General features: G+C 42.9%; 1 protein-coding gene across 1 annotated transcript in view; it reads left to right on the top strand.

Moving 5' to 3' along the window:
• Positions 1–780: 780 nt before the first annotated feature.
• Positions 781–14,653, top strand: part of plch1 (phospholipase C, eta 1) — a gene marked incomplete at both ends in the record, with an annotated part of 57,672 nt that continues 43,799 nt past the window's right edge. Inside the window, one exon of the mRNA XM_083773177.1 lies at positions 781–856. Coding sequence (XP_083629303.1) covers positions 781–856 — 76 coding nt within the window. The remainder of the gene's footprint in view (positions 857–14,653) is intronic.

Here is a 14,653-nt window from a genome sequence, read left to right as displayed (position 1 = left end):
GTGTTACATCACTTCCCTGTGTGACATGCACATTTGTAATTGATCACTGTCTTTTTATATTTTTGACCAAAACAAAATCTAACTTTTGATTGAAGTTTCTGTGTCTGGTATTCTCCAACTCGAGTTATCCTGTGATGAGGCTGATATGATGTCATTCATGAGCAACAACCGCTGGCCCGCACCAGACGGCCCTGCGTAATTGACACATATATACTGCAATGGCTTTAACATGTGTTCACCGTCCAGTCCTTTCTTGTATTACTATAAATTGTTGTTGATTGACTTTTAAATATATTGGAAAAACTGGTAGAGTTCAATAAAACCCTCAGAGGAATACCAAATGCAAAAAGAAAAAAGACACAAAAACAAGTCTTACTGTGCTCCTATGAAGGGTAAATCAAATCAAAATCAAATCAAACTTTATTTGTATAGCACATTTCCAACGACCGAGGTTGAACCGAAGCGCTTCACATCACAGAGCATAAAACCATACATCGAGGCAAAATAAGAGGATAGGAAGAGAAATGAAAGCAAAAAATAAAAGGAAGGAAAAGCATTATATAAAAGAAATGTCAGAACAGAACAATATATCAAAAACAAAAGGCAATTCCATAAGTTCATGGGAACATAGTACATAGGTAGGCTATAAAGGCCACGGTAAACTTACGTGTAAATGTTGTTCCTTGAAAGACTGCTGTATAACTTGGTTTACATTGGATCTGACCAAATCACTCCTCTCTCTCACAGGCATTTCAGTCTCTCTCATCGTCTCCCCTCATCATGAGCTCCCGGATGGTGGACAGAAAAGAGCCACAGTATCGCCGGCACTTCCTGTCAGACAACAGCATCTTTCATGGTGAATATCATAAAGTGACACACATACATACATAATGCACACAAGTGCACACAAACACTGGTGTGCAACACGCTAGGTGATAGGACAAAGTCATGACATTGTGACCATATTGTGGGGATATTTATCTATATTTTTCTAGCCCTAGCAATCGCGCACACACACACACACACACACACACACACACACACGTTTATTGTACTTGTTCTGATATTCCATATTGTGAATGAACAGCAGAGGGAGACTTGTCTCTACAGTAGTGGTTGATATTCTCACTCTGCACCCATCAGTGAAATATACACTGATTTTCTGTGAAATGTGATAAAGTTCACAAATCAATGAATGTCATTGCCTACTGAGTCATGCAGTTGCTTTTGCTTGTTTCAGTTTGCTAATTAATCAGGATCACAGATTACAAATGACTCTGAGGATCAGAGATTATTTGGTTTTATTTGGACTAGTTTTATATGGAGAGGTTGGGTGATGTAATTATTACCAGAAAAATCTCTGAATGTAATCGTGGCGTGGCGGGCGCTCAGTTCAGTGAACCAATAGGATCCACCGCCATGATCCCAGCGGCGCCCACCCCTCTAGACCAGACATCACATCACGCTGGCTGGGCCAGGCTAGTTCAGTAGTTCACTCTATAAATAAGACCTTGTTGTGTCTTTCAGTCAGACTGTACAGTATAATCCTGAAGTCCTCATCTGCCCGTGGATAATACAATTATAGTCAAAATGACGCAATGTTGTTTGTCCATTGTGATTGGAGGAACGTCCCACGCTGTCGGTCAGCTCAGAGTTGGTTGGACTGTCGTGATTGGACGAGAAGCTTCCCACGTTGGCGAGGGTCGATCTCATTCGTCCAGCACATTGATGTCGCTTCAGGCCGGGAGAGCATGAAGGCTGTGGTCATCGTGACCTGATAAAACTCTTTCTGTACAGTACAGTACAGTACTGGGGACCCGCACACAGTAACTCATTTCTCGACCGTTTCGGATGCGGGGCAGCTCGCCGGAACCAGCCCGCCACCCTGGTCGTGTTCCTGTGGGTCTGGAAAAGTTGCAGGGACCCCCCGGGGACCCCCACACGGAGTTGCACCACACAGTTCACACGGGTGTAATTTCTTTTCTCCTTTTTTCTGCTTTTATTGATTGAGATGATTGAAATGGGGAGAGCAAAGGTTGTCGGGATCGGGATTCGAACCCGCGGCACGCTGTGTCCGGACCGCTAGGCCAGTGGTCCGGGCCCAGTATATGGTTTTAAGTTTATTTGAACTGGAAGGAAAGAAATAAATCAAATTGCTAATGATGTGTGTCCCAATTAATGTAAACCAACACAGACTGTTGGACCCATGTGGAAAGCCAACATCTTAACTTAACTAGCTAAGGGAATTCCCTGTAGACTGGGAGAGGCTTTTAGATCATCAGGCTGTGAGCCACTCTGCCTCATTAGTTTACATTCACTGGGACACACGCGCACGTGTCATTAGCAATTTGATTGATTTTAAATTAGTGACTTGATACCGTAACTTTCCAATCTCAAATCATTGATTAATTAATAATGGCAATATTGGGCATGGAGGGCTGTGTGTGAGCCTGGTGTACATGTATTCACGTGTGTGTACCTCTTGGCATGGCAGTAAGTAGTAGAGCATGTGTGTGACATTTGACCTCTGACCTGGAGAGACCTGGCTGATGGTCTGACCGAGCTCTGGTCCACAGCGTTAGAAAGGGGTTTTCCTTAACGCTGGCCTGCGCGACCAAAGTGAAGCGACTGGAGTGTCTGAACGCAGCTTTTCAGACACACATCCAGGTTTTTTACGGGTCACACCACAGAATCACATGACCGTTTATCCCCTTCCCCTATTCGCTTATACTAGGACATGACGCATGTGTAGGCAGAAGAATATGCTGCATGCATGCATATCCACGTCTTGTGTGTGTAGTGTACTCACGTGTGCAGAAATTAATTTTAGTGTTCACATTTAACTTAACGTATTTGCTGCACTAACGATAACCAGCCACGTGTTCTCCTGTGACTCATCTTGTCTCAAGTCAAGAGAACAACCTGCATTCACCACTCCACAGCAACAGGCAGGCTGCGCGTGTGCACACACTCACACTCACACACACACTCACACACTTACTCTCACAGACAAACGCACGCACGCATGCGCGCACACACAGTCACACACACACACACACACACACACACACACACACACACACACACACACACACACACACACACACACACACACACACACACACACACACACACACACACACACACACACACAGTCACACACACACACACACACACACACACACACACACACACACACATATCATTTTGTATACTATATTCTATACTTTGATCCCCAGGACAGGGTCCTTGGGGGGTGGTGGTGGAGGTGGACATTAAATGTCATTTAATGTCTTCATGGGGATGGGGATGGGGGTCCCTGGCACAAAACATTTTCAAATGGGGGTCTACAGCCAAATAGATATCAATTTGGGGGTCCTTAAGCTGTTGACTTGAAAACATCTGTGAGAGGCACTGTGACTGGGCTATGCTATCTCCCCTTCGCTGCATATAACGCTAACACCCTGCTTGAGTTCCTCAAGACAGCTCTAGATTAGATAGACTTGAGTGTGTGTGTGTGTGTGTGTGTGTGTGTGTGTGTGTGTGTGTGTGTGTGTGTGTGTGTGCACGCGCGCGTGCGTGTCATTCGCCATCAATAATGGTCTGCTGCCTCCATTGAACCAGCGTTGCCATTGAACCAGACACCCTTGGGAGCTCCAGACACTATAGGCCAGAATTGATAGGGTTACATGGTTGGAAGGCGAGCTCGATGTGAAGTTGTGAACACGCTGAATTTCACACGTAAAATTAACTGCTGAAACGACCAAACTGAAGTTGGAGGAATCCTCTGTTATCCATTCCTTTCTTCCTCGCGTAGTCATTAATTAAAATCGCACAAAGCACACGTGCTGTCACTGCTCTGCGTATACAGGTATATGAACAACCCACGTTCATAGGGCTGTGCTCTCTGACTGTGGTTTCTCTCTTTTAGCCAGCGTTAATTTATGTAATTATGTGCGAACCCATAGAAGAAAGAAGTCGATCACACATGGAGAATCACACTCATGACTCATCCGATCCTACATGAGATTACCTGAGCTGAGGCGAGGGAGCAAGAACGTGAAATATTGCAGGTGTCTTGTGAGAGAGATGAGAGAGAAGTAGAATGAGTAGGCCTACCAAGAGAAAGAATGAGAGGCGGAGGAAAACTAGGTCACATAACATGCATTCCCGCAGTGACATTACAAACGCCACACGTTCAAAACAAACGTGGCACGTGTGTGCAGAGTGCAGTGTTTGGGTAGGAAAGAGTGAAACGGATCTATCTATCGGAATGCCAAAATGACCGTCACGGTCACACGAGGTCCTCTCTATTGTTGATAGTTGATATACCAACCTTTAGCTCTGTCTCATATAACACTGCTCAGTGCTCTCCATGCCATGTGTGTGTGTGTGTGTGTGTGTGTGTGTGTGTGTGTGTGTGTGTGTGTGTGTGTGTGTGAGAAATCGGTGTATCCTCTGTTGTTGCGCGTGCTGCGCGCAGGGAGAGACGCGTTTGGGTATGTTTGAATAAATTGAATGTCAGGTTTGCTGCAAGTGAATACCGTCTCTACAGATGCACTGGAGGAATCAGACGGGTCTTGGAGGAGCAGTTTTGGGGATTTCCCCCCCTGGCTTGACACATGGAGTAATCATGGGGCGCTTAATTTGAATATCTGGATCAGGAATGGACCCCCCCCCCCTCTTTTTTTCTTTACGGAAACCGCTGAAAGGAAATAACAGAAATGATGTCCAGTGTAGGCTGTAATGGGATCTTGTGACACCAACACCCATACAAGACAAATTGTTGGATAACCCTATGCAAACGATATTTTCTAAATGGCAGAACTTGAAGTTTCCAAACATCTCTGCAGTTTTGAAAGGGGTAAGTTTCAATATGAGGAATATTGTTGATCTCATGGTCTAGTTGAGATTCATATGGAACGCTATTCGTGTAGTTGCATGGGAAACGGGTTTGATATGTCATATGTGTGAACACCATTTAGTAATTGGCATGACATACATTCACAGGCTAGAAATAATTGTTAAATAATGATTTCTCATACTTGATTGATCCCAAATATCAGTTAAGATCACACATGCACATGAGCATAGTCATATATTACTAGACCTAATAATTATATTCTTATTGTATTTTTTATTTGTATTCATAGCTTTTTTTGTAAAAAAAAAACAAAACTTTGAATCAAGCATTGCTCATTGGCAGGTCCAGGAGAATAAATAAAACCTTGATTTCGTGTTATTGTGTCAGTGGCAGGGCATTCAGCTGTCCCTGGTCCTGAAACGCGGTCCTTTGTATTTGACGACAGGGGGCAGAAAAGCCGCTTTCTCGATCTGTCAAGCGCTCCAACTGCTCTTTGTAGCCTGCCTGCGCATACAGACACCTGTGTCCAGACTCCAGTCCGACTCCATACGCATTTGCGGACAGTGCTTTGAAGTTGGAACATTGTTGAAAATAACCTGAGCAGTGGCATCTGTCTTTAATACCCATGCAGATGTGTGTTTATCGTGTATATATAAGTGTAAGATATAAGCTTGTGTGGCTTTGTGCCTATTTCAGATGTTGAGAAAGTGCAAGAAGAATGGAACAGCATTTCAGTGATACAATAGTATTGTGTTCAGCTTTCTGCTGAATGGCAGACAAAGCTCCCAGGCAATATATGATTAGGCTATGCTTCATAACCTCTAATAGTTTTTGTATGTTGTGGTCGGTGCGTCTCTGAAAGAGCATGGCTCCATGCATGCAGGGAGCCCAGGGTCCTCAGCCTTGTGCTGTACATTGGGTGGGTTTATTTTTTATTATTTTTTCAAGGGTGTGTTCACAGACTGCCAGATGGGCTGACAAACACAACGTGAGGGGGGAATAAGAAGAAATTTGATTCCATTGCCCTCTCCATGGAAGAAATGACTTTTGTATGTAAAATGTGTTTTTCCTCCTGATGATGATGAATCTCAGCACGCTCCTTGTCTCACCCCCCTTTGTCTCTGCCTATAATAATCTGTCGCTCCAGGGCAGAGTATCCAAGCTCTCATCTCCTTTGAAGCATCTCTTGTTGCTTCTCTAAAAGGCTAATTTATTCTTAGTCTAATTTATCTTTTGATGCTTAACCACTCAAAAATAGTGAATAAATAATAACCAAAAATAGCCAATTTACAAGATCAGATTGCACCACGATGCATTGTTGTGAGTATGTAAATAGGCTTGAATACAAATATGAAAAGAAAACTCCTTTGTTTTGTGATTACCTTTTTTTTAATTCTCCAAATAATGTCACCTGTAACGGTAACTTGCTTCAGTTATCATCCCATCTGCTCCTGAAGCATCCCTTGCAATTGCATTGAATTTTACCAGCCACAACATACCAACATATACAATGTATGTTTATTCATGAATTAAACATGTGATAGGGTTCTTCTCAGGGGAGAGAAATGGGGTAATTCATTACATAATTGCTCTCGCCAGCTCTCGCCTCATTCACACCTCCCTGTGCTATATGTGATGTGTTGTGTGATGCATCCATTTATTTTGTGCTCACCCACCAATGTTTCCTTAATTTAACTCAAAACCAAACTGAAAATAAGCCCATAAGCACATTCCTGTTCTCTGTTCAGGCTCTCCAATTTGTACTAAAGTAACACCACTAACGTTAGACAGACAACTCTGACTTCTCACTGGCATTCCGTGATGCAGCTGAGATCAGACAGTCACAATGCTGAAAGCCTGACGCTGCTGCCAAAGATATCTCTATCTACTCATAGTCATCCAGTAAACCTTTTGGGAGGAAGAAGAGAGAGGGCGAAAAGACCAACGCACACACACACCAGAGGCATACACAGACTTCAGTTTCCCTCCCTTTGATGTCAGTAATGCTCTCGGGGAGCCCCCCTATAGCATCATTTGTGAATATATAATAATGGTGCAGTTGTCATGTTTATTTTTATTCCAGTGCCTCTCCTCACTCTCCACTTCAGAGGGACGGGGGAACACGTTTGTAGCGCTGGCGAGGGGAACACTGCTATTAGTGTTCATTAGATAGAGGAGAGAGTGTGAGATAAATGAGTGCAGTGTTCTCTTATATCCACCCCGTTTAATTAGTGTTCCATAAGCTTAGCCTTTCACTAAGTTTGAATAAATGCCTTTACGGGCCTGCCTTTTCTATTGGTTGGTCAGTATTCTCTGTGCACTTCCATGAACCCCAGAGGACGGGCCCTATACTGAATTACTTGACCCAATTGCCTTCTAGCGCAAAGAAAATCAATTTGCATACACAATACGCATATCAAAAATCTAATGAGCATATTGCCAAGCTTAAAGGTAATTTCATAGAGAGTGATTGTGACACGCCTAATAATTTTTAATGAGAGGGTATAGGGTAGGTAGAAAAATCTAACAGGCAGAGCAGAATGACAAGCAATCACAATCCTTTGTAACTGTTTTTTTTGTTAGTATTTCATGCACACACTTTCTGCCAGAATTGAATTGTTTAGAATTCTTTCTACAAGACGCGTATAGAAATGTGTTTATTCATATGTACAATGGAGAAGTACGTTTTTGCATGTAGGCTATATGCATGTTTTTCCTCCGACAAATAAATTAACCACTTAAGCATTATTTTATGTTTTGACACACAACTGTGTCGTTCAAAAGTAGTGAAGTTAGCAGATCTACAAGCTCACAGTTATAGATTTGCTTTCACTATATGTGTATTTTTAAAATAATCTTTACAACTCCCTGTAATTTTACTTACTTCATTACACCGGCTGGCGCATAGGTCAGCAACAAAGTTTCTCCACTTGCATCTGTCTTTGACCATCTTCTCTCTATGGTCCCCCAGCTCTGATGTTGTTGCTGGAGCTCCTTCTCTATCGTCCCACGGCCTACGCCATGTCATTTTAGGCCTCCCTTTCTTTCTCTTGCCTTCTGGGGTCCAGTGTAATACGACTCTTGGGATCGCGTTGATGTCCAGGACATAGCCAATCCAGGCCAATCCAGGTCAATCCAGGTTTATTACTTGCGCAAGCAGAGCACACAAGTACTGCGTTCTGATGTCAGAAGTCAGTGGGACGAACCCGTATTTACTAGGCATGCCCAAATATGGAGTCTGGCCCGGGCAGAGGCCTTGTGATGCCAGCTGTGGACCGGGCAGAGGCCTTTTGTGGCGGTTCTGGACAACCGTGGGTCTGACTGCTCGAACACCGGGCACTGCACTCCCTGTGAGGGTGTGGAGTGGAAGTTAGTGGAACACGTGCGTCGAATTTGTAGGTGGTTTGTTATTTTTCAGTTTTTCTCCCCAATAGTCATTATGACAATTACATTCAGACGATGAACTACAACCTGGTAGCTCTAGCTGTTAACCCCAACTTTTTGGCACATGGTAGGATGTAGACAAGAATGTCTCGTCCAATACACATGCTTTCACCAGCTGCTTCTTTCCACCTGACACTGACAGTGACAGGGACATGCTGTCCCTCCCAGTGCTGCTCCCTGTTGAATGTAGCTGCTAGTGCAGGAGACAGAGAACACAGTACAACCCTGTTGGCTTCCCATGTGTTCGATAAAGCACCCAGCCAAGCCAGAGGCAATGGGAAGGGGGTGGATGGGTATTACCCCCCTGCGTGATCCAGATGTTACCATATCTATATTTTGAGTGCAACCACTCCTACATCCAGCAACGTCCGTGTACCTAGGTAGGTAGGTAGGTACCTGTATGTATGTTTGTATAAGTGAGCACGGATATGTTACTTATTTATACCAGTAGGGGGCACCAGAGTACAGAGAAGAAATTGGAACGATACAGAGAAGAAATTGGAATGATACAGAGAAGAAATTGGAACGATACAGAGAAGAAATTGGACGATACAAATTGGAATGATAGACGGGAGTTGCACCACTCGGTTCACACTGGTGTGATTTTTTACATACTTTTTAACTTACTACATAAATATTTACTGCTCAATTCTTTGTCATTTGGTGTAATTATTACACTGTAATGCACCAACCTCACCAAGACAAATTATGTGCAAACATGGTAATAAAAAAGGATACTTTGGATCGATGTTCTTTATGGTGTGTACAATCATGCAAGACTACCCAAGGCCAGCATACATTATACAATGATCTTTACATGAGATGAGATGTGATGAGATGCGATGAGATACACCTTAATTGATCCCTGGACTCCTGGAGGCAAATAAGTACTAGCACCTAATTCCCTTTCAGCAGAAGATAGATTGACACCTCACTGCTGCTATGGGGTTCCATCCGTTGCAGTGCAGCCTGATTTTCCCCACACATTTATCTTTTAGTCCAAGTCCCCATCATAGGTCACACAGCAGAGTACTAGACTCATTTAATTTCATAAGCCGTTGAATTCCCTGAGAGCAATAGTGTAATAGCCTGGGAGATTACAGATGAGATAGGGTGGAGAGTCATATTTCAAACCTCCCCAAGTCCCTCAAGCGTAAAATGTAGGAAAAAAAGAGCATTGTTGTGATTTCACCTGATGTGTCACCTGATGTGAGCTAAAGTCTGCCAGTTAGTCCATTGATATACCCGCAATGTCCCTGGTTTGATAGAATCAGGTTGAGGTCACACCAAGCTTTAATTCTGCCTATGAGGGTGGATTCTGCCAATGCTTTTCAATGGAGCATGTTTTTTGCAGAAATCCTCAAATGTCAACAAATCCCTCCGTTCCCATTGAAAAGCATTAGCAGAATCCGCCCTCATAGGTACAATTCCATTTCGGTGTGACTGTGACCTGGGAGTGTTTTTAGAGATTCATGCAAACTTGTCTTGTATCTAGTATACAATGTGAGAGTTTATAGGCAGTGAGTGTACAGTATCTTGCTGATAATTAGCACAGTTTTCTTTGTCTGTTAGTGTTCCAATTTGACAGATGGGATTTTATAATAAGGTTGATGGCGCATGATGCTTGCCCTAGGATGCCGATCACTGTTGAGTCACAATATGCATTTCAAGTTGTAGTTCAGATAAAATGTAAAATGTTCACATTATGTGTTTATCAGTGGTTAAGTATAAGTTTTGAACAAGAAAGGTGTTCCAGATGGAACCTGCAAAACACTTTTTGTAGTGCAGTGACACATATATTTGAACACTCTCTTTGCCATCTCTTGTCACTCTGATTAAGTCATTCATTTTGTTGTGATGAAACAAAATTATAGTTTTATGCTGTATATAATTTATAATGTTGGTCATATGGTAAGCGGGACTATATCCTCTTTTGAAAGTGACACATCAAGAACTGTCATCTTGTCTCACAGTGGCATTAGAGAGACACAGCTGTTGCACTTACCTACCCGGAAATACTCTGTGAATCAGCACAACAATGCCATGGCATTAAATGTTAACCTAAATCCCTGTATTAGGTATCTGGTATAGTACCCGTTCAGAGGGGTTGGCACAGGCAGTGAATCTGACAGAGGTGGAGTAGGAAGAGTGAGGGTGGAGAACAGATGACCAGGAGAGGGGCGACGACAGTGTGTTTTCCGTGTGTGTGTGTGTGTGTGTGTGTGTGTGTGTGTGTGTGTGTGTGTGTGTGTGTGTGTGTATGTGTTTGTTAGAAATAGGTGCCATTCCAGATCCAGACCAGAGAATGGTACAGACAGAGGTGGAAACAGACGCCTCGGATAACTTTGTGATTGGGCTACAATATAGTATGAACTTTTGATACGCTTATTAAACAAAAAATCTAGCTACACGTGGAGCAGAAGCTGCAGTGGTTCTCTGGGATATAATTGAAGTTGGCTTTATTCTGGACATAATAACTCAGACAACATGGAGGCATCTTCCACTACAGTGTTTTGTTCAAATGCCATACCTCATCAAAAGGAACCTACCTTTTGTGCTGGAGCTTCAGAGAAATCGACTGGGGTAACTGTATCTCTACTGGCCCATAATACCATGGTGGTGCCAAAGAAATTCAGACTTTTTTGGATTGGTGAGCTTTTGAGTACCGGTAACTGCATGTGTGTTGCATGTGTACAGTATGTGTGGACAAACAAACACTTCTTAAAGTATTTATAGCACAAGTAACAGAGAGGGGATCATGTTTAGGCCTAGACTAGAGTATGTATCAGTCAGTATATTCATGGTGTAATGTAATGGTCTGGATCACTCTAACTGCTGGTTATACCAAACGCTAAACCTGCATTTTGTTTAGTTAGTTGATTACAAGCTATTAGTGTAATGTAAGACAAAATGTGTCTTTGTGTGTGTGTGTGTGTGTGTGTGTGTTTGTGTGTGTGTGTGTGTGTGTGTGGACAGTGACAGCTTTTATTGTGTTCAGGTGTGTATTGTAACAAGTTAAATACATGGATACGTGTTTGCTTAACATTGCCACAAAGAACCGAATCACATTACTGCTCACTTTATTTATCTTCAGGCTTGAACATCAACCTTTTCATTGTACAACAGGCTAACAAGGCTATCTTGTAATGCAAAGTCAGGTAACGGACCGGTTGCATAGTTTGCATACACCTACAAATTATTTTTGTTTTGTTAGGGGTGAGAGATACAGTAATATGGTGCTGCCTTATGTCACATGAATAGTGTGCATGTATGATGTAGCAGCAGGCAGATGCTGCTGCATATCAATTTTTGTAGTTATGAATAAATTATGGCAAATCTTTCGGCTGAGGTCAATTCCACTCATTATCTTCACAAGTGATATTTTATGCTCTTTGGCCACTCAGAATAGCCAAATGGCATTGATCACGCCTCCAGGTCTTAAGTTAAGTAATAAGACCTGGTACAACCCATTCTGGGCGGGAACCCCTTTTGGTATTTTACCCCCTCAGGCCGGGAACCCATTTTTGGGTTCTGTACAGTATGTACAGTATTCAAAAATGTAAAACAATTGATGCTGCTATATGAATATTTGAAAGTTTTTCAGAAAACTTAGGCCAGGATTTAGAGGCGTTTTTAGAATCGGCCTTAGGCCTAAATGGGTTAAGACACGCAAAATACAGCCCTTTGACTCTAAACCATGAAAATAGGGATGTAACGAGGAGAATAATGAGTCAAAAAAGGGGAGGATATTAAAAATTCTGGCCGGAACACTGCTCCTATCCTATATGATGATGGTGGTTTTGGCAAAAGTCAAAGTTGGCAACGCATTGCACTGCTGCTGGCAATGATGATATTAAGACCTGGAAAGCCTATACGTTGTTAAACATTTATAACCGGGAAACATCTGTGTCATTTTAGAAACATTAATTTCCTTTTCTTTTGAATAAAAAGCTTGTCTTCCAGAAAACTTAGGTTAGGTCGTTTTTAAAACCTCCAGTCTAAATAGGATAAAGCCTGGTACTCAATATTATGTGCACCTGAATGGACAAGAGGAAAGGCCGCTTTGTTCACACAGAGAACCTCCTCTCTGATTAACCAAAATTCAAATGTATTTCATTGAATTGGATCTCTGTGAATAAACACACTTTGATGTGTCCTCTGTGAGCTCTCTGCCGACTGAAGTGAGCAGTTTCTTTAGACATACATTACGTGTTGCAAGGGATTTCATTTACACCCACTGACTGTGTGACCCCCCCACCCTCACACACACACACACACGCACGCGCGCGCGCACACGCACGCACGCACGCACGCACACACGCACATACAATTAAGCACAAATAAGGAATATTATGAACTAGAATTTCGCGGCCGCTTTGCGGCCGCTCATCCCAGAGTTACTTTGCCGCGCACTATGGGAAGAAGGAAATTGCGGGAGTTGACTTCATATAATATAAATATTATATATATATAAATATATATATATATAGAATATTAGTGGTCCATGACATGAAAATGTTTGAGAACCACTGCTCTAAAACAACATTGGACAATGATGTTTGACAGTTTCTGACTTGATCTGGCCTGTTAACATTTTCATAGACCTGGTTGCTTGTTTCCCTCTCAGTCAATGTGGAAACCCTGGTCAGAGCCGTGTTGTGGTCCTGTATGATGTGATTTAGCTTAGCACACAACAGCTAGGAGGATGCAGCAGGCTGATGCCATCATGTTTAACAGTATTTTGCGCAATTTATGTCCCCGAATTTATGGATATGGACTTATGGCTCCATCGCTGCCTCTTTCTTTAGTAGAAGTAGAAATTTAACGTGTGGCTGACTGTTTACCTCCCTCTCACACGCGCGCGCGCACACACACACACACACACACAGCTGACGTCCTCTCCCACCGACGTCAGCTGTTCATTATTCATACACGCTTTGAGCTGAGAGAAGCTATAAAGCGCCTTTTAAATATGACAATGCTGTATGGTTTGACAGCTTAAATCCGCGCGGCAGTGTTGTGTGTGTGTGGGACACGGGGTAGTGTTGTGTGTGTGTGTGTGTGTGTGTGTGTGTGTGTGTGTGTGTGTGTGTGTGTGTGTGTGTGTGTGTGTGTGTGTGTGTGTGTGTGTGTGTGTGTGTGTGTGTGTGTGTGCGTGCGTGCAATCAGAAGTACTGGCAGTGGCCCAGGCCATAGCGTAACGGTCTGGACTCCCGGACCCGACACGGCCTTTACCGCATGTCATCCCCCCATCTCTCTCCCGTTTCCTGTCAGCCTACTTTCTATCCCTTAAAAAAATCAATAAAGGCGTAAGCCGCAAAACAATATCTTAAAAAAAAAAAAAAAGTACTGGCAGTAGCGAAATAACAAACGCGATCTGTCTAATCGTAGTAGTTAGGGACAAGCCAAGTATTTTCTAAGAACAATGTTAATGTAACTAAGACATTCGCTGAGCGACCTATATTTTAAATGCAGAGATTTAGAAGGAATAAGCGAAATGGTGAGGCGACTATAGGTAAGGTTTCTCTGCGGAGAGAGAGAGAGATCCATAGGGGAGATCACATTACAGCAGCCAAAGAGGGAGGGGGGCCTGAGAGCTAGTGATGGGTGTGGCTTGGTTGAGTTGGTTGAGTTTTCATTGGCTAGTGGCCACAGGCCACATGGGCACATCATGGGCACATCTTTTCATTGGCTAGTGACACACTTTTGTAAATATGTAACATACTCGTGCTCACTTATACATACATACAGGTACACACACACACACACACACACACACACACACACACACACACACACACACACACACACAGGTACACGGATGTCCAATTTCTTCTCTGTATCTCTGGTGCCCCCTACTGGTATAAATATGTAACATACTCGTGCTCACTTATACATACATACATACAGGTACACATACAGGTACACACACACACACAGGTACACGGACGTTGCTGGATGTAGGAGTGGTTGCACCACTCAAAAATAAAGGAAAAACTCTAGGTCTATATCATGAATGCAACATCCAATCATGCCCAAATTGGAATAGCATGTTGAGGGGCCTCTATAGTCCTGACGTCACTCGCTCATCCCCTGGTTCATGGAAGTATTTCTCTATGGAGAAGAACATGGGATCATCTTAAAATCGTCTCATAAGAATTGTGGTTCAAAAATAAACAAACTGTCTCGGCGATATTGTCAGGGAGGTGTCTCTGTATCATTTACGGCAGTCAGTCACTCATATTTGATACATGCTGTTTTCTAGTGAAAATTTAACTAATTCAGCAGCAGTAACATTAGCGTTTTCTCGCAGTCAGTTGATTCTTCATATCCATATGAGTGAAA

This window comes from Protomyctophum parallelum, assembly GCF_964188405.1.
Source record: "Protomyctophum parallelum genome assembly, chromosome: 9".
Taxonomy (NCBI): Eukaryota; Metazoa; Chordata; class Actinopteri; order Myctophiformes; family Myctophidae; genus Protomyctophum; species Protomyctophum parallelum.
Note: the sequence above shows the minus strand (reverse complement) of the source record. Positions and strands in the feature narration are given on the sequence as shown.